At 47.4% G+C, this 25,310-nt stretch overlaps 1 protein-coding gene and 1 non-coding gene across 2 annotated transcripts in view; both read right to left on the bottom strand.

Annotated features, from left to right (window-relative positions):
* Window positions 1-25,310, bottom strand: part of APOLTP (apolipoprotein lipid transfer particle homolog) — a 179,414-nt gene that overhangs the window by 62,249 nt on the left and 91,855 nt on the right. Inside the window, exons 37-42 of the mRNA XM_088833046.1 lie at window positions 23,712-23,929; window positions 21,632-21,825; window positions 7,626-7,934; window positions 6,535-6,764; window positions 6,319-6,456; window positions 315-671 (exon numbers count right to left, since the gene is read on the bottom strand). Coding sequence (XP_088689172.1) covers window positions 315-671; window positions 6,319-6,456; window positions 6,535-6,764; window positions 7,626-7,934; window positions 21,632-21,825; window positions 23,712-23,929 — 1,446 coding nt within the window. The remainder of the gene's footprint in view (window positions 1-314; window positions 672-6,318; window positions 6,457-6,534; window positions 6,765-7,625; window positions 7,935-21,631; window positions 21,826-23,711; window positions 23,930-25,310) is intronic.
* Window positions 22,580-22,652, bottom strand: TRNAG-UCC (transfer RNA glycine (anticodon UCC)). Its single transcript has one exon. It is a non-coding gene; the product is annotated as a tRNA-Gly (tRNA).

The raw sequence follows: 25,310 nt of genomic DNA, 5'->3' as shown, positions 1-25,310 counted from the left end.
TCTTACTCCTGGATCCTTAACTCCAGGGATGCAGGAAGTGAGACATAAGAACAGAACCAACTTGAACCACGGAAAGGATGCGAACCAGTGTCTCAGGAGGGCCCTTTGCGAAAAGGGAGAAAATCTGAATTCTGGTCCTGTTTTTGGCTCAAAGCTTCATAGTCAATGAGTCCCCCAGTTTAAGTGACAACAGCAAAAGAAAAAAATAACCCAAAGTTTCTCATGCTGAGTGCAAAGCGGGGCACACAGTAGGTGGTTAATAACTTATAAAGGGAGGTGGGAACCCACACTGACATGTGGGGCAGGAGGCTTACCTCCAGCAGAGGGCAGTGATTCACCAGGGCCAGGGTCCAGTTGTGTGTGACGCTGGCTTCTGATCTGAAGTCCCCACGGGCAGTCAGGGTGCACAGGCCCAGGGCCACCTCCAGCTGGGCCCAGGGGTGTTCATCTCCCCCCACGGATACTCGGATGTGGTTGTTGGGGGGGACTCCCAGTGCCTGAAGTGGAGGCCATGCGTGCTGGAGGCCAGTGTCCAGGTGAGCACGGTGGCTGCAGGCTGAGTGGATGTGGGCTCGGGTGAAGGTGTCCCCAGACGATACCTGAGCCACCAGGCTGGCCCCAAAGGTGTGGACCAGGAAGGAGCCGTTCAGCGTCAGCACAGCTGGATTCTGCTGCCAAGAAAGGCCAGGTGAGGTGGTCCCTACAGAACCCCATGAAGCGTGTCCACTGTCTGTTTGTCCACAAAAGCCCTCATCCTCCGGGGGCATCCACCACCTCTTTTCTCTTTCAAGAGCTGAAAACAGCCTCCCAGGGGGGTCAAGAAATCTAACCATTCAGAGAAATTTGGGGCCCCTCATGCCCCCTCGCCTGGGTCTTCCCTGGTGGTTCAGATAGTAAAGAATCTGCCTGCAAGGCAGGAGGCCTGGGTTCAATCCCTGGGTTGGAAAGATCCCCTGGAGAAGGGCATGGTAGCCCACTCCAGTATTCTTGCCTGGAGAATCCCATGGACAGAGGAGCCTGGCAGGCTACAGTCTATGGGGTTGCACAGAGTCGGACACAACTAAGAGATGAATGAGAACAAAAAATGCCCCCTCCCCTGAGGTCTCTGTTTTCGCCTCTCTTTTCCACAATAGGGTACAGGCCTCTCAGCCTCTCTGGTCTGAACACATCCCCCTTAACGTCCCAAATGGAAGTTACTGTGCCTCTAAGTGGTATAATTCTCAGGATCTGGGGTTCTGAGGGGAGTCTGCACCCCCAAGACAGAAGTGGGAGCTGCCCTCAGCCCCTTCCTGTCACCCAGCACTCATCTGTCTGCCTGGGGCAGGGACAGCGTCACCAGTGATGGGGTGAACGCACGTATCAGCTCCACCGTGGCTAATTGGAGACCACAAGAGGCGCCACAGAGCTTGGGGTGGCCTCCCATGGGGGCCAGGGTATGGTTCTCCTGCTTGGATGTCACTGGCCTGCTCCAGGACTGAGGAATGCCCCCTTTCTAGCCCTTCCCTGGAATTCCAGGCCATGACTCTCAGAGGGAGGTTCCATCCATTCACAGCTCCTTTCCTAACTCGCCTGCGCGGTTATTCCTTGCAGCAATCACCACCCCTTCCCTCCTGCCGCTGTCTCTGAGTCTTTCTCACACATCCAGCTACTCACTCCACACGCCCCCTAGTCTTAAGTTTCCTCTGGGGGGAGGCAGCCCATCTGCCCCTTAAGACCCTTATAATCCTGATCCTCAATTCCCTTGGTTAACCCTCTTGCCATCTAGGCCACTGTGTGACCCTACGAAGGTGACTTCACCTCCCTAAGCCTCAGTTTCCACATGTGTAAAATGAGATTATGATTCCCTGGTAGCTGAAGCCAGGGCAAAATAGAGGGTACCCGACTGAGATGGCACTTAATGCGCACTGGTCCACTTCCCACTCGACAGCGTAAGGTAGGGACGTGCTGTATACTGCCACCTGTGGTATACAGGTGACAACGGTTAAGGCTCAGAGAGGTTAAGGCCTGGCTAAAAGTCACCAGGAGCTGACTGTGGCTCAGATCATGAACTCCTTATTGCCAAATTCAGACTTAAATTGAAGAAAGTAGGGAAAACCACTAGACCATTCAGATATGACCTAAATCAAATCCCTTATGATTATACAGTGAAAGTAAGAAATAGATTTAGGGGACTAGATCTGATAGACAGAGAGCCTGATGAACTCTGGATAGAGGTTCGTGACATTGTACAGGAGACAGGGACCAAGATCATCCCCATGGAAAAGAAATGCAAAAAAGCAAAATGGCTGTCTGAGGAGGCCTTACAAACAGCTGTGAAAAGAAGAGAAGCGAAAAGCAAAGGAGAAAAGGAAAGATATAAGCATCTGAATGCAGAGTTCCAAAGAATAGCAAGGAGAGATAAGAAAGCCTTCCTCAGTGATCAATGCAAAGAAATAGAGGAAAACAACAGAATAGGAAAAACAAGAGATCTTTTCAAGAAAATGAGAGATATCAAGGGAACATTTCATGCAAATATGGGCTCGATAAAGGACAGAAATGGTATGAACCTAACAGAAGCAGAAGATATTAAGAAGAGGTGGCAAGAATACACAGAAGAACTGTCCAACAAAGATCTTCATGACGAAGATAATCATGACGGCGTGATCACTCACCTGGAGCCAGACATCTTGGAATGTGAAGTCAAGTGGGCCTTAGAGAGCGTCACTACAAACAGAGCTAGTGGAGGTGATGGAATTCCAGTTGAGCTATTTCAAATCCTGAAAGATGATGCTGTGAACGTGCTGCACTCAATATGCCAGCAAATTTGGAAAACTCAGCAGTGGCCACAGGACTGGAAAAGGTCAGTCTTCATTCCAATCCCAAAGAAAGGCAATGCCAAAGAATGCGCAAACTACCGCACAATTGCACTCATCTCACACGCTAGTAAAGTCATGCTCAAAATTCTCCAAGCCAGGCTTCAGCAATATGTGAACTGTGAACTTCCAGATGTTCAAGCTGGTTTTAGAAAAGGCAGAGGCACTAGAGATCAAATTGCCAACATCTGCTGGATCATGGAGAAAGCAAGAGAGTTCCAGAAAAACATCTATTTCTGCTTCATTGACTATGCCAAAGCCTTTGACTGTGTGGATCACAAGAAACTGTGGAACATTCTGAAAGACATGGGAATACCAGACCACCTGACCTGCCTCTTGAGAAACCTGATGCAGGTCAGGAAGCAACAGTTAGAACTGGTCATGGAACAACAGACTGGTTCCAAATAGGAAAAGGAGTACGTCAAGGCTGTATATTGTCACCCTGCTTATTTAACTTATATGCAGAGTACATCATGAGGAACGCTGAGCTGGAAGAAGCACAAGCTGGAATCAAGATTGCCGGGAGAAATATCAATAACCTCAGATATGCAGATGACACCACCCTTATGGCAGAGAGTGAAGAGGAACTCAAAGGCCTCTTGATGAAAGAGGAGAGTGAAAAGGTTGACTTAAGCTCAACATTCAGAAAACTAAGATCATGGCATCTGGTCCCATCACTTCATGGGAAATAGATGGGGAAACAGTGTCAGACTTTATTTTTTTGGGCTCCAAAATCACTGCGGATGCTGATTGCGGCCATGAAATTAAAAGACGCTTACTCCTTGGAAGGAAAGTTATGACCAACCTAGATAGCATATTAAAAAGCAGAGACATTACTTTGCCAACAAAGGTCCGTCTAGTCAAGGCTATGGTTTTTCCCGTGGTCATGTGAGGATGTGAGAGTTGGACTGTGAAGAAAGCTGATCACTGAAGAATTGATGCTTTTGAACTGTGGTGCTGGAGAAGACTCTTGAGAGTCCCTTGGACTGCAAGGAGATCCAACCAGTCCATTCTAAAGGAGATCAATCCTGGGTGTTCATTGGAAGGATTGATGCTAAAGCTGAAACTGCAATACTTTGGTCACCTCATGCGACGAGTTGACTCACTGGAAAAGACTCTGATGCTGGGAGGGATTGGGGGCGGGAGGAGGAGGGGACGACAGAGAATGAGATGGCTGGATGGCATCATCGACTCGATGGACATGAGTTTGAGTGAACCCCGGGAGTTGGTGATGGACAGGGAGGCCTGGTGTGCTGTGATTCATGGGGTCGCAACGAGTTGGACATGACTGAGCGACTGGACTGACTGACTGGAAAGTCACACAGCGGGTGAGTGGCAGGTCTGGGCAGGAAGCTGTGGTAGTTTGATTTTTCTGGTCCTTGTGTCTCCCTGTGTTGGGTGAAGCTACTACCACTACCCAAGCTGGAGGCATGAAAGCATCACATGCTTTGTGCTCACAGAGGTGACGCTGGCAGAAACCATCCTCCCCAAGGCGGTTCCCTCTAACTGGACAACCAGGTGGCGAGCCCACAGCACTGGCTCCCAGGGCCCTCAGGCAGTGCCCCAGGTAGGACACCCAGCAGCACCCATTCAACACCTCCAGATTCGAGTCTCCCCGGTCCCCGAGCAGGTTGGTTCCTTTGGCTGGCTCCTCCAGAGCAACCAGCACGCAGCCAGGCCAGGCAAGTCTCCTCCTTCCCCAGGGCCATCCCCAGGGCTATGTTCACTGGCTGGTCACCCCGCAGCCAGCTGGGCTGAAAGCTCTGCTGAGCCAGGCCTACAACCAGCTGTCCACTTAGCTGCCCAGAGGGCAGCCCTGACTGGGTCCACTTCACCCACAGCTCTTGGTCCAGGAGACACTGGGCCCCTCTGGCGATGAGGGGATCCAAGCCCTGCACATGGGCCTCCCCACTAGGGTTTGCCTTGGAAGGAGATAACCTACTGTTCACCTGGGTCCTGGCCCGGGAGAGCTCAGAGCTTCATGGGCTGTTCTGAGTCCCAGCCTGGGCAGCACGTGTGCCTGTAAGGCCCACACTCTGTCTCCCCCAAAAGGCCCAGATATGCCTGTCACCAGCCCAGATCCCCACCCCCACCCCCAGGGCAGGGGCTGGCTTGAAACACTTGGATTCTGAGTCCTTGTCACTGTGTTTACAGAAGGAACCACCCATCCACTGTCAGGCTGGGCTGGGAGCCCAGATGCATGTCCCTGGGGATGCGAAGGGCTTGCAGGAGGGGACTGTGCAGGTCACCTTGGCAGTGGCCACAGGCCTTCCCTAAGCCATCTAGTAGGAAGGCCTTAGTGCTCGGTCCATGCCTGCCCCTCCCCACCCTTCGCCGAAGGCAGACCACCATCTACCACCACTGCCCTGATGGTGACAGAGACCCTGGTACCTCAAGAAGCCACCCAGTGACGTGCCCCCTAGAAAAGCAACTGACAGCTTAGACAGGCACAGAGATTCCTCTGCAGTTGACCTAGGATGACCAGCAGGGTGGGCGGGGGGCACCCCGTGTAGGCATGAGGTGTTTTCCCCAACCTTGACCCTGGACAGAGTGTTAAGATCCAATTGACCCCATCTCCCCTAGTGAAGGCCTCCCTGGGAAGATAACCTTCAAAGAGAAGTTTGTGCAAACTGAAGTGCTAAGCCACAGCATCGTCACAATCGGAAGTAACCAGAGCTCACGTCCTCACAGGGCCTGTGTGCCAGGTTCTCACTGGTTCCTCATCGGATCCTCAAGGTAACTGTGGGAGGCAGGCATCATTAACAGTCCCATTTTGCAGACGAGAACACTGAGGCACAGAGAGAGTAAGCAACTGGCCTGAAGTCACGTAGTCGGTAAGCGATGAAGCAGCTTGGCTTCAGGTCGCACACCTTGCTCACTCACCCTGCCTCTCGCACACTCTGGATGGTTTAACCCCACCCGTGATGGGCACAAAGGTGGTTTCCTATTTTTCGTTCTTGAGACCAATATAAAACAGCTGGCCAGTGTTCCAGGTTTCCCCAGGGGAACATGAACTGATGGGTGAGAGTCTCAGCAGTTTTAATTTTACCAGATAAGCCCAGAGTGCCTCCACTCCACTGCCACTTATGGGGCAGGGGAGGGAGCATTAACAGGATGAGAAGACAAGTGGGCAGAAGAAAGAAGAGAAGGCAGGGTGGGGAGGAAGAAAGGAAGGGAACGCAGATGAATGGGAAGGGAGGGTGGGAGGAAAGGAGAAAGGATGGATGAGAAGAAGGGAGGATGGGAAATTTCGTGAGGGCCTGGGAGGGAAGGTGGGCGGGGCCGGGGCGGTGGGCGGGGCCGGGGCGGTGGGCGGGGCCGGGGCGGTGGGCGGGGCCGGGGCGGTGGGCGGGGCCGGGGCGGCAGGCGGGGCACTCTGGTGGAAACTGGGTAGGTTACTAGAGAAAGTTAGAGGCAGTGCGCCTGGCTTGGGCCCCACCCACATTCAGACCTAAGGGTCACTTACCTGGAGCCTTATGAGGCTGGGGTGCAGCCCCAGGGTCAGCTCACGGCGGTCACCTGCTCCCCTCCTCTCCTGGGCTCCACCTAGCACCTCGCCATCCACGCTCACCACCAGCCCCGCCTCCAGACTGGGTCCCGAGCTCTGGGCAGAAGCATAGCTGTGGGTGTCCCTTGGACCCGCTGCCCCAGTGAGGCCCCGGGGCCCAGCCCTCTCACCCACCTGCAAATGTCCACGGCCGTCCACGGAGAAGGGGACGCCCCAGCGCCCAAGGCCGGGCACGGTGTGGCGGAGGCTGGCGCGTAGCTGGCGGCCCAGTGCGCTGGTGGCCACACCCTCCAGGCCAAGGGCCGCATCCAGTTGACCCCCGGAACTTCGCAGCATTACACGCACTGAGAAGTTGGAAGCCACGTGGGTGTGTGACAGGAGCATCCCTGCTTCGGAGGAGAGCCCTGGGGGCGAGAGGAACCACGGAGATGGCATGCCCCACGGGAGCCAGAACGGGGTCCCTGACAGCCCACTTTCTCTCCCGAGGGTCCCCTGAGCCTTGAGGCAAACTCGCCTCCCAGCTCCTTCCTAAGACCACAATGGCCACACCTAGCAAGTAATAGGACCCATGTCCCCTTTGGATTCCTTGCTCCCTAAAGGTAGGGATGGGATCTTAGGAAGCAGGGGCCTGATCCTCTCTCTCACCTTGCTGCACCTTCGGGCACCCCCAGGCCCATGGAACTAGAGCTGGGGGTGTCTGAGCTATTTCCTAACTGCGGTGCCAAGAACATCCTGGAAGCCCTGCTAAACCAGGTGTCCAAGCCCAGAAGCTGGACTGGGGGTGGGAAGTCCTGGGAGGAGGGGCGGGTGGCAGGGGCTATCTGCCCTCCACTTTGGAGGTGTGTCTATGGTGGTGGTGGTGGTAGTTTAGTTGCTAAGTCGTGTCCGACTCTTTGAGACCCCTTGGACTGTAGCCCACCAGGCTCCTCTGTCCATGGGATTTCCCAGGCAAGGATACTGGAGTGGGTTGCCATTTCCTTCTCCAGGGGATCTTCCCGACTCAGGGATCGAACTCACGTCTCCTGCTTGGCAGATGGATTCTTTACCACTAAGCCACCTGGGGAGCCTGGGTGTGTCTGTACTGGGTTGCAACTGGTGTTCTGGCTGAATAAGAGCCCAGGGAAGATGGAGGCACTGGGAGAAGGTGGGGGGGGGGAAATAGAGCTGGGAGGTGGATTGAGGGCCTGGGGGCTCTAACTCCCTTGGTTGCAGGCCCTGGGAGTCTTCAGGGAAGGAAGCCACTGGGCTCTCTCAGCCCTTCCTACCTGCCTCACTCAAAGCGCTGATGTTGTGACTCAGGCTGCCAGAGAGCTGGCCATGCCCGGGGCCCCAGGTGCAGACCCCGCCCAGAGCCAGGCTGGCCGTGTCAGCACGGAGGCTGGCCTGGCCCCCGAGGCTCCCTGTCTGGGCCTGCAGCCGCCCCCTCAGCCGGAGTTCTCCTGGCAAGGCCTTGCTGCTGTTCTGGGCAAGGATGCAGGTCACACTGTGCATGCTGGTGCTGTTCCCTGCCCTCTCATGCTTGTCCCGAAAAAGGAATCCCAGCACAACTGAGTCGGCAGTGACCTTGACAGTACCTGCAAAGGATGGGAAAGAGTTCGAAAAAAGAAGGGGGTCAGCCCAGGGAACTGGGCTGCTTTGGGAAGGAAGGAATAGAACCCAGGGGCAGGAAGTTCCTAGATTCATGATGTAATGTTAAGTCATGTCAGAGACAGCATATCTGAGAACAGGACCAAATGAAATCAGCTTCCCCTGACCCCAGGATGCACCAAGGACCAAACAACCTAATTCACAAATAAAACAGCTTAGGCAAAAAAGCAGTAAGCCTGATAAGGCATGTCTGTTAACACCAGTGCTGAATCCTGCTCCAGAGAGTCACATATCACCATGATGGAATGGCCCCATTTTACAGGCAACAAAACTGAGACCCGGAAATTTTGGAATTTTATAGAGAAAAAAATTGCTCAGAGGTCTCCTCCACCCCCCTGGAGAAAAAGATTCCATACCCTTGACCCAGGCCATACATAAGTCATGCATTAGGGATATTCTTGCTCTTATCAAAACCATTAAGGTTTCCTGATCCTGACCAGTCTCCACTAGGGCCTTAATGTGGTCCAAGTGCCCAAGTTCCCTCCTGTCATTCAAGGTTTGACTCAGGGGTCACTACCTCCAGGAAGCCTTCCTTGACCCTTCTGCAGCCACAGGCCTCGTTAAACACCCTTGTTCTATGCTTCCAGACACTGAGCTCATGCTAAACTCTATTACAGAGTACTTTCCATACAGATAGAACTTTCTCACAGAATCTTGCAATCATCTTTTTTAAAGATTCTTTACATTGTAGGGCCCTGTGTCTCCATGTCCTCTAGGATGTCAAGCTGTGTCCTTATTTAGAAAACATGGATGATCAAAACTTCACTTGATTACTGTGAAGAAAAATGAAATAATGTCAGTGGAATAGTATAGAATTCAAGAATAAACCCACCACAAATGCTGTTGATTTTTGACAAAAGTGCAAAGTGGGAAAAGGACAGTCCTTTCAAAAACTGTGCTGAACTGATTGGAAATCCACATGTAAAAAAGCTACCATGAACCTTGCCCAAACCTATACACAAATTAATTAAAAACTGACCACAGAAGAAAAGGGAACCCTCTAACACTGTTAATAAGAATGCAAACTGGTACAGTCACTAATAGAGAACAGCATGCAGGTCCTTAAAAAAAAACTAGAACTACTATATGATCCAGCAGTTCCACTCTTGAGCATATATCTGGAAGAGATGAAAACTCTAATTTAAAGAGATAAAAGTACCCCAATGTTTATAGCAGCACTATTTATAATACCCAAGACCTAAGGATCCATTAGCAAATGAATGGATAAAGAAAATGTGATACACACACACACATACACACACGATAGAATATTACTCAGCCATAAAAAGAAAATATTGTCATTTGCATAAACATGGATGGACCTAGAGATTATCATACTAAGTGAAGTAAATCAGACACGGAAGACTCAATAAGAGAAAAGTCCAACAGTAACAAAGACCCAGCACAGCCAATAAATAAATAAAATTACTTTAAAAAAAAAGACTAGCCATAGATATTTTCAAAATACATATCTGATAAAGGACTTGTATAAATGACTCCCACATTCAATCAGAACCCAAGCAATTCAATTTTTAAAATGAGAAAAATGTTTCTTTCTTTGCTTTTTGGCCATGCCACCACAAGGCATGGGGCTCTTAGCTCCCCAGCAGGGATTGAACCTGCGCCCACTGCAGTGGAAGCTCAGAGTCTTAACCTCTGGACAACCCGGGAATTCCCTAAAGTAGGCAAAATGTCTGAATAGACACTTCACCAAAGAAGATTTACAAGTGACAGATAAGCCTATCAAAAGATGGTTCAACAAAATTAGTCATTTGTGTGCTTAGTTGTTCAGTTGTGTCTGACTCTGAGACCCCATGGACTGTAGCCTTCCAGTCTCCTCTGTCCATGGGGATTCTCCAGGCAAGAATACTGGAGTGGGTTGCCATGCCCTCCTCCAGGGAACCTTCCTAACCCAGGAATCGAACCAGGGTCTCCTTCACTGCAGCCAGATTCTTTCAGCTGAGCTACCAGGGAAGAGGGAAATCCAAATTAAAACCAAAATGAGATACAATTACAAATCAATTAGAATGATTAAAATGAAACTCAAAGCCGAAAACTGACAATACAAATCGCTAGCAAAGACACAGAGCAACTAGGATCCTCACACACTGCTGGTGGGAGTAGAAAATAGTACAGCAACTCTAGAAATAGTCTGACAGTTTCCTATAAATATATACTTGCCATACAACACAACAATCCCATTCCTAGGTTATTTACCAAAGAGAAATGAAATCACATGTTCCCACAAAAACCGGTAGACCCATAATGGGTGAAGCTTTATTCATAATTGGATAATTGGGGGCTTCCCTGGTGGCTCAGCTGGTAAAGAATCCACCTGCAATGTAGGAGACCCTGGTTCTATTCCTGGGTCCGGAAGATCCGCTGGAGAAGGGAATGGCTACCCACTCCAGCATTCTGGCCTGGAGAATTCTATGGACTGTATAGTTCATGGGGTCGCAAAGAGTCAGACACAACTGAGCGATTTTCACTTTCATTCATAATTGAAAAATACTAAAAACAACCCAAATAGCTTTCAGCTGTGAATGGATAAACTGCAGCACTGGGACTTCCTTGGTAGTCCAGCAGTTAAGAATTCTAAGCAAGTTCACTCCCCGATTGGAGAACTAAGATCCCACATGCCATGGGACAGCTAAGTCCATGTGCCCAACTGCTGAGCCAGTGTGCTGCAACCAGAGATAACATATGCTGCATCCAAGACCCAATGGAGTCAAATAAATGAGTAAAATATTTTTAAAGCTGCAGCATATCCACACAATGGAATACTACTCACCAATAAAAGGGGAAACCTACTGGTACATACAACTCGGCTGCATATCAACCGCTTATGTAGGGCAAAAGATGCCACGCTCACAGTCTCCACACGATACAAGTCCATTCACGTGACATCTTGGAATGGGGGTGGGGCAAAGGTTAATGACACTGAGCAGCAGGAAGGAACTTTTGGGGGAGATGGAATTGTTCTGCACCTAGACTACATTGGTGGGTACACCACCAGTTCATCAGAACTGCAAGGGTTCTTCCCTGTGTGTAAACTGTGCCCCAAGAAAGTATACCTCGATAATTGCCTTCTTTGGAAAGCAGAAATAGACACACAGACGGAGAGAACAATGTGTGGACGCCAAGAGGGGACATGAGAGGGTGGGATGAGCTAGGAGACTGGGATTGGCATGTATACACAACCATGTATAGAACAGGAAACTAACGAGAACCTACTGTATAGCACAGGGACCCTACTCAACGCTCAGTGGCCACCCAAATGGAAAGGAAATCCAAAAAAGGGGGAAATATGTATAGGTATAACTGATTCACTTTGCCGCACAGCAGCAAATAACACAACGTTGTAAAGTTTTCGGGTTTTTTTAAATAAAGCAACATGTGTTAAGATGAGCATGCGAGTCTGTTATCAGCTGCAGACGACAAACTTCAGAAAGATGAAGGGGAGACCACCAGTGTAAATCAAAGTAAACTTGAGAACAGTACCCTGAGGTAGCTTTCTTTAAGTTTTTTCAAACCTATATCATACAGTCTTAGACAGGTATTTTATTATGCAATTTGCTTTTTTTTTTTTAAATGTGAACCATTTTAAAAGTCATTACTGAATTTGTTATAATATTGCATCTCTATTATGCTTTGCTTTTTTGGCTATGACACAAATGGGATCTAGCTCTCCGACCAGGCATTGAACCTGCACCCGCCTGCGTTGGAAGGCAAAGTCTTCACCACTAGACTGCCAGGGAAGTCCCTGCAATTTGGTTTTGCCACAATTTAACTAATTAGGAATTAGGAGGGTTGGTGTTAATATTATCCCAAGATGAGAGAATGAGTCTATTTCCCCAAGGTTGGTAGAAAAGCAGAGTCTTTAGTTTCTAAAACACTGGGCCCTGGACAGATGTTCAGCCAGGGCACTACAGTCAAGGATATTTGGGCAAAAAAATCCCTTTTTGTTAAATCCTGACTTTTGGAACCTTGCAGTTTCACATAATCAAAAAATAAATACAGAAAATTGATAGATTGGAAAATTGAAAATAGAATATAAACAGAAACCAGTGAACCAATTGTATTTCAAATAATTAATAGCATCACACAGGATGGGTGGGAGATTAACCCCAACTAATGTTTAAACACCATGTTTGTATTTATTTTTTTTTGTGTTCAGTCGAGTCCAACTCTTTGCGGCCTCATGGACTATATACCCCACCAGGCTCCTCTGTCCATGGAAGTTTCCAGGCAAGAATACTGGAGCGGGTTGCCATTTCCTACTCCAGGAGATCTTCCCGACCCAGGGATCGAACCCATGTCTAGTACCTCTCCTGCATTGGCAGGCAGATACTTGACCGCTAGTGCCACCTGAGAAGCCCCATTTGGATTTATACCCTCAGTCTAAAGACAAAGAGAACTCTAAACAAATACTGAATTCTAGTTATAAGGCTTTGTTTTCTCAACGATATAGGTTAGTAATTCTAACTACTTTCTATGTATTCTAGGGCTGAACAAATAAGTAAATATATTATGTATAAGTAGAGCCAGGTTTCTTGCTGTTGAAGAGAGGAGTAAGAAATATGAAAGGGGGGAAGAAATAGAATGAACTTTTTCATGATGGACTGGAATTAAGAGCATCAGTATGAACTAGTAATTGTAAACTTATATACCTATACACAGAAAAGATATGTATATGAATGTACACATCCATCTATTTTCTTGGTCTGTTCACTGAGAAGGCCTGGAAAGACTGATAAACACATCTAGATCCCAGACCTTAGTTTTTAAATACTATTTTCGCACAAAAGGAGTCAGGAATCCTTGGGAAAATGGCTTGTTCCATGTCAGGGAAAGCATAACGTGAGACAGAGGCATTTTCTGGCCATAAAGGAAGAAGTGGCCAAGGTGTGATAGGTTATATCGAAAGGACACGGGATTTCTTTCCATTAATGGTGGGACGGTGGGGACACTTCAACTGAGTAACCCTCTCAAGGTAACAACTGCATGTTCTGGACAAAATATATGAAACAATTATCTGAAGTGACTAGAGAGTGACAATGGAGGGGAGTCAACACTTGGAGGAAAGGACCAGCAATAGTTGAGCTGCATGTTTTTACTCTTCTTGGTGCCGAGAAGGATAAGCAAAACTCAGACAGAAATCCATGGTCTTACCAATTATAGAATCAGAGGACAGAGTTCAGGGTGATGATAGCAAATGGAAAGTGAAGCGAGAAATTCCAGAGAGAGCCACAAGGGAGAATCCCAAATTCTACCTATGAAGTCTGTCCAAAGTTAATCCTTGAACAAGGGTGGGACAGACTTCTAAGCAGACCTGCTAAGATAAAAAGAGCTGAAAATTATTTCTACTGCAGCCCACCAGAAGACAGAGTCTTGATTTTGAGACCAGCCAAGTTTACTGCATGCTAAAAAATATTTTTTAAATAATAATACTCTTCAGAGAAATAGAAAATAATCAGAGTCTTAACATCACTCAAAATGTCCAGAATACAATCTCAAATTACTCAATGTACAAAGAAATAGTAAAATGTAAATCACATTTAAGAGAAAGGGCAATCAATAATCAAGGGAGATCAACTTCAAGATGACCTAGATACTGGAATTAGCAGACAAAGACTTTAAAACAGCTCTTATAACCATGTTCAAAAATATAGGAAATATTCTTGTATTGAATGAAAAACAGAAATAAAAATAACTTAGCGGTGATTCTAGAACTAAAAAATATTAAATCTGGGATTGAAAAAAATTATTGGATGATCTAAAAATTTTTTATTGGGGGGTGTTTGGAGAAGAAAGAGCTAATGAACTTGAACAAAGACTGATAGATATTTAAAGCAAAGGAAAAAGGACTAAAAAGATCAACAGAGCCTCAGAGATCTGTGGAACAAAACAGAAACTTCTAAAATGTGTGCAATTGGAAGCTACAGAAGAGGACAATGGCAAGCCACTCCAGTACTCTTGCCTAGAAAATCCCATGGACGGAGGAGCCTGGTAGGCTGCAGTCCATGGGGTCGCTACGAGTCAGACATGACTTAGCGACTTCACTTTCCCTTTTCACTTTCACACACTGGAGAAGGAAATGGCAACCCACTCCAGTGTTCTTGCCTGGAGAATCCCAGGGACAGGGGAGCCTGGTGGGCTGCCATCTATGGGGTCACACAGAGTCGGACACGACTGAAGTGACTTAGCAGCAGCAGCAGCAGAAGAGGACAATGAGAATTGGTCAGAAAGAAATCTTTGAAGAAGCAATTATGTGTCTATACAAATTTAAAAGGAGGTTTCTCTTAAAATATTGTGTTGCCATAATGACACCTGGTTCCACCTGAAGTTAACTATTCTCAAACCTTGAGTTAACCAATGCATTTTTCTTATGGAAATGCTTGTGTTAAGCTATATGTTAATGTACTACGCATTTACCCCAGAACCTGGAATGTTAGGTCCATGAATCAAGGCAAATTGGAAGTGGTCAAACAGGAGATGGCAAGAGTGAACGTCGACATTCTAGGAATCAGTGAATTAAAATGGACTGGAATGGGTGAATTTAACTCAGATGACCATTATATCTACTACTGTGGGCAGGAAGCCCTTAGAATAAATGGAGTAGCCATCATGGTCAACAAGAGTCCGAAATGCAGTACTTAGATGCAATCTTAAAAACAACAGAATGATTTCTGTTTGTTTCCAAGGCAAACCATTCAATATTACAGTAATCCAGGCCTATGCCCCAACCAGGAATGCTGAAGAAGCCGAAGTTGAACAGTTCTATGAAGATCTACAAGACCTTTTAGAACTAACACCCAAAAAGATCTTCTTTTGATTATAGGGGACTGGAATGCAAAAGTAGGAAGTCAAGAAACAGCTGGAGTAACAGGCAAATTTGGCCTTGGAGCACGGAATGAAGCAGGGCAAAGGCTAATAGAGTTTTGTCAAGAAAACGCACTGGTCATAGCAAACACCCTCTTCCAACAACACAAGAGAAGACTCTACACATGGACATCACCAGATGGTCAACACCGAAATCAGATTGATTATATTCTTTGCAGCCAAAGATGGAGAAGCTCTATATAGTTAGCAAAAACAAGACCAGGAGCTGACTGTGGCTCAGATCATGAACTCCTTATTGCCAAATTCAGACTGAAATTGAAGAAAGTAGGGAAAACCACTAGACCATTCAGATATGACCTAAATCAAATCCCTTATGATTATACAGTGAAAGTAAGAAATAGATTTAGGGGACTAGATCTGATAGATAAGAGTGCCTGATGAACTCTGGATGGAGGTTCGTGACACTGTACAGGAGACAGGGACCAAGACCATCCCCATGGAAAAGAAATGCAAAAAAGCAAAATGGCTGTCTGAGGAGGCCTTACAAAGAGCTGTGAAAAGAAGAGAAGCAAAAAGCAAAGGAGAAAAGGAAAGATATAAGCATCTGAATGCAGAGTTCCAAAGAATAGCAAGGAGAGATAAGAAAGCCTTCCTCAGTGATCAATGCAAAGAAATAGAGGAAAACAACAGAATAGGAAAAACAAGAGATCTCTTCAAGAAAATTAGAGATTCCAAGGGAACATTTCATGCAAAGATGGGCTCGATAAAGGACAGAAATGGTATGGACCTAACAGAAGCAGAAGATATTAAGAAGAGGTGGCAAGAATACACAGAAGAACTGTACAAAAAAGATCTTCACGACCAAGATAGTCACGATAACGTGATCACTGACCTAGAGCCAGACATCTTGGAATGTGAAGTCAAGTGGGCCTTAGAGAGCATCACCATGAACAAAGCTAGTGGAGGTGATGGAATTCCAGTTGAACTATTTCAAATCCTGAAAGATGATGCTGTGAACGTGCTGCACTCAATATGCCAGCAAATTTGGAAAACTAAGCAGTGGCCACAGGACTGGAAAAGGTCAGTCTTCATTCCAATCCCAAAGAAAGGCAATGCCAAAGAATGCTCAAACTACCGCACAGTTGCACTCATCTCACACGCTAGTAAAGTCATGCTCAAAATTCTCCAAGCCAGGCTTCAGCAATATGTGAACTGTGAACTTCCAGATGTTCAAGCTGGTTTTAGAAAAGGCAGAGGCACGAGAGATCAAATTGCCAACATCCACTGGATCATGGAGAAAGCAAGAGAGTTCCAGAAAAACATCTATTTCTGCTTCATTGACTATGCCAAAGCCTTTGCCTGTGTGGATCACAATAAACTGTGGAACATTCTGAAAGAGATGGGAATCCCAGACCACCTGACCTGCCTCTTGAGAAACCTGTATGCAGGTCAGCAAGCAACAGTCAGAACTGGACATGGAACAGCAGACTGGTTCCAAATAGGAAAAGGAGTATGTCAAGGCTGAATATTGTCACCTTGCTTATTTAACTTATATGCAGAGTACATCATGAGGAATGCTGGGCTGGAAGAAGCACAGGCTGGAATCAAGATTGCCGGGAGAAATATCAATAACCTCAGATATGCAGATGACACCACCCTTATGGCAGAAAGTGAAGAGGAACTCAAAAGCCTCTTGATGAAAGTCAAAGAGGAGAGTGAAAAGGTTGGCTTGAAGCTCAACATTAAGAAAACAAAGATCATGGCATCTGGTCCCATCACTTCATGGGAAATAGATGGGGAAACAGTGGAAACAGTGTCAGACTTTGCTTTTTGGGCTCCAAAATCACTGCAGATGCTGATTGCAGCCATGAAATTAAGACGCTTACTCCTTCAAAGGAAAGTTATGACCAAGCTTGATAGTATATTAAAAAGCAGAGACAACACTTTGCCAACCAAGGTCCGTCTAGTCAAGGCTATGGTTTTTCCTGTGGTCATGTATGGATGTGAGAGTTGGACTGTGAAAAAAGCTGATCGCCGAAGAATTGATGCTTTTGAACTGTGGTGTTGGAGAAGACTCTTGAGAGTCCCTTGAACTGCAAGGAGATCCAACCAGTCCATTCTAAAGGAGATCAATCCTGGGTGTTCATTGAAGGACTGATGCTAAAGCTGAAACTGCAATACTTTGGCCACCTCATGCGATGAGTTGACTCACTGGAAAACACTTTGATGCTGGGAAAGGTTGGGGGCGGGAGGAGAAGGGGACGAAAGAGAATGAGATGGCTGGATGGCATCACCGACTCTGTGGGCATGAGTTTGAGTGAACTCCGGGAGTTGGTGATGGACAGGGAGGCCTGGCGTGCTGTGATTCATGGGGTCACAAAGAGTTGGACATGACTGACTGAGCGACTGAACTGAAACTGAACTGAGTGACCATATAACACCCAGCTAAAAACTAGCAGTGGGGTACTCTTTCTGCCCCCTTCTGATGCCTATGTCAGAAGCTTTCTTTATCTCCTTGATACGTTATTAAAGGTTTGAGCAATCAAGCCTTGTCTCTGGTCCCGGATTGAATTCTCCTCCAGAGGCCAAGAATCTTAGCATCTTTTCATGGTTCAGCAACAACCTTTCACCCATGGACTGCAGCCTGCCAGGCTCACTGTCCATGGGATTTCCCAGGCAAGAATACTGGAGTGGGTTACCATTTCCTCCCATAGAAGAATGTAATATAGAACATGATAAATATAATTAACATTGCTCTATATCATATATGAAAATTAAGAGTATAAATCCTAAGAGTTCTCACCATAAGAAATTTTCTATTTAATTTTGTGTCTAAATGAGATGATGGATGTTCACTAAACCTACTGTGATAATCATTCCTAAAGTACAAAAGTCAAATCACAATGCTATACACAAACTAATATCGTGCTACATGACAATTATATTTCAATAAAACTGGAAGAAAAACAAATTGTTAGAGGGACTTCCCTGGTGGTCCAGGGGTTAAGAAACTGCCTTCCAATGCAGGGGATGTGGGTTTGATCCCTGGTTGGTGAACATTCATTGGAAGGGCTGATGCTGAAGCTGAAGCTCCAGTACTCTGGCCACATGATTAGAAGAGAAGACTCATTGGAAAAGACACTGATGCTGGGATAGATTGAAGGCAGGAGAAGGGGGCGACAGAGGACGGGATGGTTGGATGGCATCACCAACTCAATGGACATGAGTTTGAGCAAGCTCCAGACGTGGGTGATGGACAAAGAAGCCTGGCTGCAGTCCATGGGATCACAAAGAGCTGGACAAGACTGAGCGACTGAACTGAACTGGTAAACTAATATCCCACGTGCTGAGGGGCAACTAAGCCCATGTCCCACAACTAGAAAGCCCAAATGGCATAAATGAAGAGCCGACAGGCCACAATAAAGACCTAACACAGAGAAAAAATAAAACATGTGTTAGAAGGGAACATCGCACTCAGCCCTCCTTCCTGGATATTTCCAATATCCATTAGCATGTTAGTTCAGTTCAGTTCAGTCGCTCAGTCGTGTCCGACTCTTTGTGACCCCATGAATCACAGCACGCCAGGCCTCCCTGTCCATCACCAACTCCCGGAGTTCACTCAAACTCATGTCCACAGAGTCGGTGATGCCATCCAGCCGGTGATGCCATCCAGCCATCTCATTCTCTGTCGTCCCCTTCTCTTCCTGCCCCCAATCTCTCACAGCATCAGAGTCTTTTCCAGTGAGTCAACTCGTTGCATGAGGTGGCCAAAGTATTGCAGTTTCAGCTTTAGCATCAGTCCTTCCAATGAACACCCAGGATCGATCTCCTTTAGAATGGACTGGTTGGACCTCCTTGCAGTCCAAGGGACTCTCAAGAGTCTTCTCCAGCACCACAGTTCAAAAGCATCAATTCTTCGGTGATCAGCTTTCTTCACAGTCCAACTCTCACATCCATACATGACCACAGGAAAAACCATACCCTTGACTAGATGGACCTTGGTTGGCAAAGTAATGTCTCTGCTTTTTAATATGCTATCTAGGTTGGTCATAACTTTCCTTCCAAGGAGTAAGCGTCTTTTAATTTCATGGCTGCAATCAGCATCCGCAGTGATTTTGGAGCCCAAAAAAATAAAGTCTGACACTGTTTCCACTGTTTCCCCATCTATTTCCCATGAAGTGATGGGACCAGATGCCATGATCTTCGTTTTCTGAATGTTGAGCTTCAAGCCAACCTTTTCACTCTCCTCTTTCACTTTCATCAAGAGGCCTTTGGCCTTTGAGTTCCTCTTCACTTTCTGCCATAAGGGTGGTGTCATCTACATATCTGAGGTTATTGACATTTCTCCCGGCAATCTTGATTCCAGCCTGTGCTTCTTCCAGCCCAGCGTTCCTCATGATGTACTCTGCATATAAGTTAAATAAGCAGGGTGATAATATACAACCTTGACGCACTCCTTTTCCTATTTGGAACCAGTCTGTTGTTCCATGACCAGTTCTAACTGTTGCTTGCTGACCTGCATACAGGTTTCTCAAGAGGCAGGTCAGGTGGTCTGGGATTCCCATCTCTTTCAGAATTTTCCACAGTTTATTGTGATCCACACAGTCAAAGGCTTTGGCATAGTCAATGAAGCAGAAATAGATGTTTTTCTGGAACTCTCTTGCTTTCTCCATGATCCAGTGGATGTTGGCAATTTGATCTCTCGTGCCTCTGCCTTTTCTAAAACCTACTTGAACAACTGGAAGTTCACAGTTCACATATTGCTGAAGCCTGGCTTGGAGAATTTTGAGCATGACTTTACTAGCGTGTGAGATGAGTGCAATTGTGCAGTAGTTTGAGCATTCTTTGGCATTGCCTTTCTTTGGGATTGGAATGAAGACTGACCTTTTCCAGTCCTGTGGCCACTGCTGAGTCTTCCGAATTTGCTGGCATATTGAGTGCAGCACTTTCACAGCATCATCTTTCAAGATTTGAAATAGCTCAACTGGAATTCCATCACCTCCACTAGCTTTGTTCGTAGCGATGCTTTCTAAGGCCCACTTGACTTCACATTCCAAGATGTCTGACTCTAGGTCAGTGATCACGTTATTGTGACTCTCTTGGTCGTGAAGATCTTTTTTGTACAGTTCTTCTGTGTATTCTTGCTACCTCTTCTTAATATCTTCTGCTTCTGTTAGGTCCATACCATTTCTGTCCTTTATCGAGCCCATCTTTGCATGAAATGTTCCCTTGGAATCTCTAATTTTCTTGAAGAGCTCTCTTGTTTTTCCTATTCCGTTGCTTTCCTCTATTTCTTTGCATTGATCACTGAGGAAGGCTTTCTTATCTCTCCTTGCTATTCTTTGGAACTCTGCATTCAGATGCTTATATCTTTCCTTTTCTCCTTTGCTTTTCATTTCTCTTCTCTTCACAGATGTTTGTACGGCCTCTCAGACAGCCATTTTGCTTTTTTGCATTTCTTTTCCATGGGGATGGTCTTGGTCCCTGTCTCCTATACAATGTCACGAACCTCTATCCAGAGTTCATCAGGCACTCTATCTATCAGATCTAGTCCCCTAAATCTATTTCTTACTTCCACTGTATAATCATAAGGGATTTGATTAAGGTCATATCTGAATGGTCTAGTGGTTTTCCCTACTTTCTTCAATTTCAGTCTGAATTTGGCAATAAGGAGTTCACGATCTGAGCCACAATCAGCTCCTGGTGTTGTTTTTGCTAACTGTATAGAGCTTCTCCATCTTTGGCTGCAAAGAATATAATCAATCTGATTTCGGTGTTGACCATCTGGTGATGTCCATGTTAGGACTTCCCTGGTGGCTTAGATGGTAAAGCATCTGCCTACAATGTGGGAGAACCAGGTTTGATCCCTGGGTTGGGAAGATCCTTTGGAGAAGGAAATGGCAACCCACTCCAGTACTCTTGCCTGGAAAATCCCATGGACGGAGGAGCCTGGTAGGCTACAGTCCATGGGATCGCTAAGAGTTGGACACGATTAGCATGTTAAGGCTCTGACAAATCCTGTACAAGGTAGCCTATTTAGTTTGGTTTTCAATTTTTAAAATATGTTGCATAATAAAAAAAAGATGTACAAATAAATCATGGGATATTCATACACTGGACTACAATGGAGAAATGACATTTGCTACTTGTGACAACATGGATTAGTCTCAAAACACAACAAAACCAGCCTGGACTCCACCCTCCAGAGAGAAAATCATTCAGTCCATGTGTCTCACCCATTTACTCCCTCTGGTGTTTAGGCAGAAGATTCATTTTGAAAGTGTTACTCTGAAAGCGTTGCTCCCTCAGTCGTGTCCAACTCTTTGGTGACTCCATGGACTACAGTCTGCTAGGACCTCTGTCCGTGGAGTTCTCCAGGCAAGAATACTGGAGTGGGTTGCCATTCCCTTCTCCAGTGGATCTTCCCAATGCAGGGATCGAACTCCAGTCTCCTGCATTACAGGCAAATTCTTTACCCTCTGAGCCACCAGGGAAGCCCAAAGAATACTGGAGTGGGTTGTCCTTTCCTCCTCCAGGGGATCTTCCTGACCCAGGGTTCGAACCTGCGGTTCTGGAAATCTCCTGCACTGGCAGGCGGATTCTGTTCCAGCTGAGCCCCCAGCAAAGTCCAAGGTACTAATTCCTGACCAAGGAGCATCACGAGTGTGTGTGACGCTGGAACAGAGCATCTGAGGACTTGAATACGTGTAGGATTTCGTCCACATGGAGGATCCACAGAGAGTGCTTGCCCACGATCCCACGGTGCTCCCTGGGCTCTCACCCTCTCTGAGCACCTCCTTCTGCTTCAGCACTCCCACAAGGGTCAGAAGACGGGGCAGGGCTGCCCAGGAGGCCACTGTATGCTGGACTTGGCTCCGCAGGGTCAGGACCCGGCCTCCTCTCCACTCCTCGGAAGCCTTGAGGAAGAGCTGCACTGTGTTCTGGTCCAGCAGGGCTTTGGAAAACAGCCAGATCCTAGGAAGGAAAATAATGGGGGCGTGGAAAACATAAGCAGCTATCTCTGCAGCAAATGGTGTTTTTCCCCTTCAAGTAAGCCAGTCTGGCCATATGAAGTGCGCTCCTAACCCCACACTTCAGTCCCATCATGGGATCGCCTTACTGGGCCCTCAGCCTACAGGGATGCAGTGTAACAGAGGGCTCAGATCACACGCTTTGAGGTCAGTCAAACATGAGACTGAATCCCAGCGCTGCTGCCCACTCACCGCGTGGCCTTGCACAAGGTCATAACCCCCTGAACCTCAGTTTCTTCCGTAAAGTGGAGGAAAGCGTGGAACTACCCATGCTGCACTGATACTGCTAATGAGTTATCGGTCTGTGTTATTATGGTGGGGGACGAGGGACAAAACAGTCCCAGGAAGCCTGCTGTTAAAATTCCTGGAGAATCGGGGCAGGCGACATGGTGCCAACCACCCCACATCGTTTTTTTTGTTTGTTTGGGTTTTTTTCTTTTCTTGACTCAAGTCACGTAAGGCTTCCCAGGTGGCATTAGTGGTAAAGAACCCGACTGCCAATGCAGGAGCTACAGGAGACAGGAGTTTGATCCCTGAATAGGGAAGATCCCCTGGAGGAGGGCATGGCAACGCACTCCAGTGTTCTTGCCTGGAGAATCCCATGGACAGAGGAGCCTGGCGGGCTATAATCCATGGGGTCACAAAGAGTCAGACATGACTAAAGTGACTTAGCACACACGAGGCATGTAAGAACTTACTTTCCTGACTAGGGATCGAACCCATGCCCCCTGCATTGGAAGTGCAGAGTCTTAACCACTGGACCACCAGGGAAGTCCCACATGGTATGTTCTGTATATGACACCATGGGAGATGCTTTCCATGGGAATCCCAAGACCAGGGGCAAGATCAGCCATGCTTTCCTTGGTACACACTCACACAGGTGTGAGTGTGTGTGTGTGTGTGTGTGTGTGTGTGTGTGTTTCCCTAAGGAAAGGCACTATTTACAAATAATGCCATTGTTCGGTTTCTTACTTTGCACTGGCTGCTAGGAAGCTCAGAGTCAAATCATCAGCTCCACTCTAGAAAAAGACACGCATTTCATTTACCGATGCCACTTTGATCATCTTCCCATTTTTCCTTCCCTTCACCCTAATTTCCTCATGTATTTTTTTTTGAAACTGAGAATAAGAATTGGCAAGCTGTGGGCCCAAACAGCCCACCTGTATAGTGAATAAAGTTTTATCAGAACTTGGCCACTTGCATTGATTTGCATGTTGACTGTGATGCTTTTGTGCTACGATAGCAGAGGACCTGCCGCAGAGAGCACATGGCCCACAGATCCGAAAATATTTATCATCCTGTCCTCTCCTGAAAGTTTGCCAGTTCTTGACCTAGAACAATGTACATTTTCATAATCTACCTCAAACCCTTTGAAGATTGGGAATAAGGCTTCCCAGATGGCTAGGCGATAAAGAACCTGCCTACCAATGCAGGAGACACGGGTTCAATCTCTGGTCCAGGAAGATCCCCTGGAGGAGGAAATGGCAACGCATTCCAATATTCTTGCCTGGGAAATCCCACAGACAGAGGAGCCTGGCAGGCTATAGTTCACTGGGTCATAAAAGAATCAGACATAACTTAGCAACTTAACAACAACTGTGAATGCTGTTGTAACTAAAAAAGAAAGGAAAATAGATCAAAGTGGAAAATTGAACGTCTCCTCCTTTCTACTCCCTCAAGCCTTAAAATCAAGAATGGCACAGATGGTCCTATCCCATTCAGCGATGGTCCCAGAGGGCACTTCTGGGTGATGATTTCCCATCTCCCAGCACTTCAGCCCTTCAACCTCAGGGGCCCCCTCCCTCCTTGAAGCCGCCTGGGGATGGTCACCTGGCTGGGGCGACCTTGCTGGAGAGCTGCAGCTGAACAGCCCTGGGGGCTCTGAGGACCTCCTGTTGTAGGAGGACGCTCATACCCCAGCCCCGGGTGTTCCTGTGATGGTCCTGGCTCTCACCGGCCTCCAGCAGAACCAGCTCCTTGCCAGACACGTGCACAGACAGGGCGCCATTGAGGCTGCGCTCTCGGTAGCGCCCGGCAGCCGCCTGCACCTGCAGGGAAAGAGGACAGAGTTCAGAAGCAGGGGTGTTGGGGGTTCTTCCCTGACAGTCCAGTACTTAAGAATCCACCTTGCAATGCAGGGGACAAACTAAGATCCCACATGCCACAGAGCAACTTAGCGTGTGAGCCACAACTACTGAGCCCTTGCGGCTCAAGTAGAGGATCCGTGTGTTGCAACAAAGATCTCCCGTGACACAAGGAAGACACCGCGTGCCACAACTAAGACCCAACACAGCCACATGATAAATAAACACATACTTTTATAAAACAGTAAAAGTGAAAGCATTAGTCACTCAGTCACGTCCTACTCTGCGACCCGATAGACTGTAGCCTGCCAGGTTCCTCGGTCCATGGGATTCTTCAGGCAAGAATACTGGAATGGGAAGCTATTCCCTTCTCCAGAAGATCTTCTCAACCCAGGGGTCAAACCTGGCTCTGCCTGCATTACAGGCAGATGCTCTACCATCTGAGCCACCAGGGGAACCCCCCTTTTTTATTTTCATAAAAGATACTATTAAAAAAAAAAAAAAGCAGAGGAAGGACAAGAAGGGTCTGTGGGAGCTGGGTATGTAAGAGGTTCTCTTCTTCCAGGAAGTCTTCCCGAGTCACTCCAACACTGAGCATCACCAAACACAGTGGACAGAAAACACTCAGGAAGAGAAATAAGACAAAGGGAAGAATAGGGGGAAGCCTTCCCTGACCCCAGCTCCTTGCCCAGAAACAGAGGATCACCCTGTCCTTCCCACTACCTATGAGGTGGGATTTCTGTCTTACAAATGAAGAAACTGAGGCTCAGAGACTCACATATTCAACCTGGGGATGCCTGGCTCTAAAACTCATGCTTGTGCCTGAAATAGGGCTGCTGGGGGGAGCAGAAGACCCCTGGGCAATTCAGTTACAGAAAAGTACGCTCCACAGTGCCCTGTGGGGCCCAGAGAACCCCTAGAAGCTCTGGAGGTCAAAGGAGAGAGTGTCTGGTGCATAAGGAGGGGCCACACTTGGGGTGAGTTCCCTGGTGGCTCAGAGGGTAAAGTGTCTGCCTGCAAGGCAGGAGACCTGGGCTCGATCCCTGGATTGGGAAGATCCCCTGGAGAAGGAAATCGCAACCCACTCCAGTATTCTTGCCTGGAAAATCCCATGGACAGAGGAGCCTGGTGCAGGCTACAGTCCATGGGGTCACAAAGAGTCGAACACGACTGAGCAATTTCACTTTCACACCTGGGATGAGGTTGGAGCAAAGGCCTGGCCAGGCCCCCCAGGGTGATGGGCAGAGGAGTAGGGTGCAAGCAGCGAGGCCCACTCTTCCACCAGCTCTGTAGGATCTGAAGCCCACTTCCTGATCTGGGCCTTGGTTCCCCCACTACAGGGTAG

This window comes from Moschus berezovskii, chromosome 27 (genome assembly GCF_049115385.1).
Source record: "Moschus berezovskii isolate FMDL1 chromosome 27, NW_MosBer_1.0, whole genome shotgun sequence".
Lineage (NCBI taxonomy): Eukaryota > Metazoa > Chordata > Mammalia > Artiodactyla > Moschidae > Moschus > Moschus berezovskii.
This window is presented reverse-complemented; position numbering and strand designations above follow the sequence as displayed.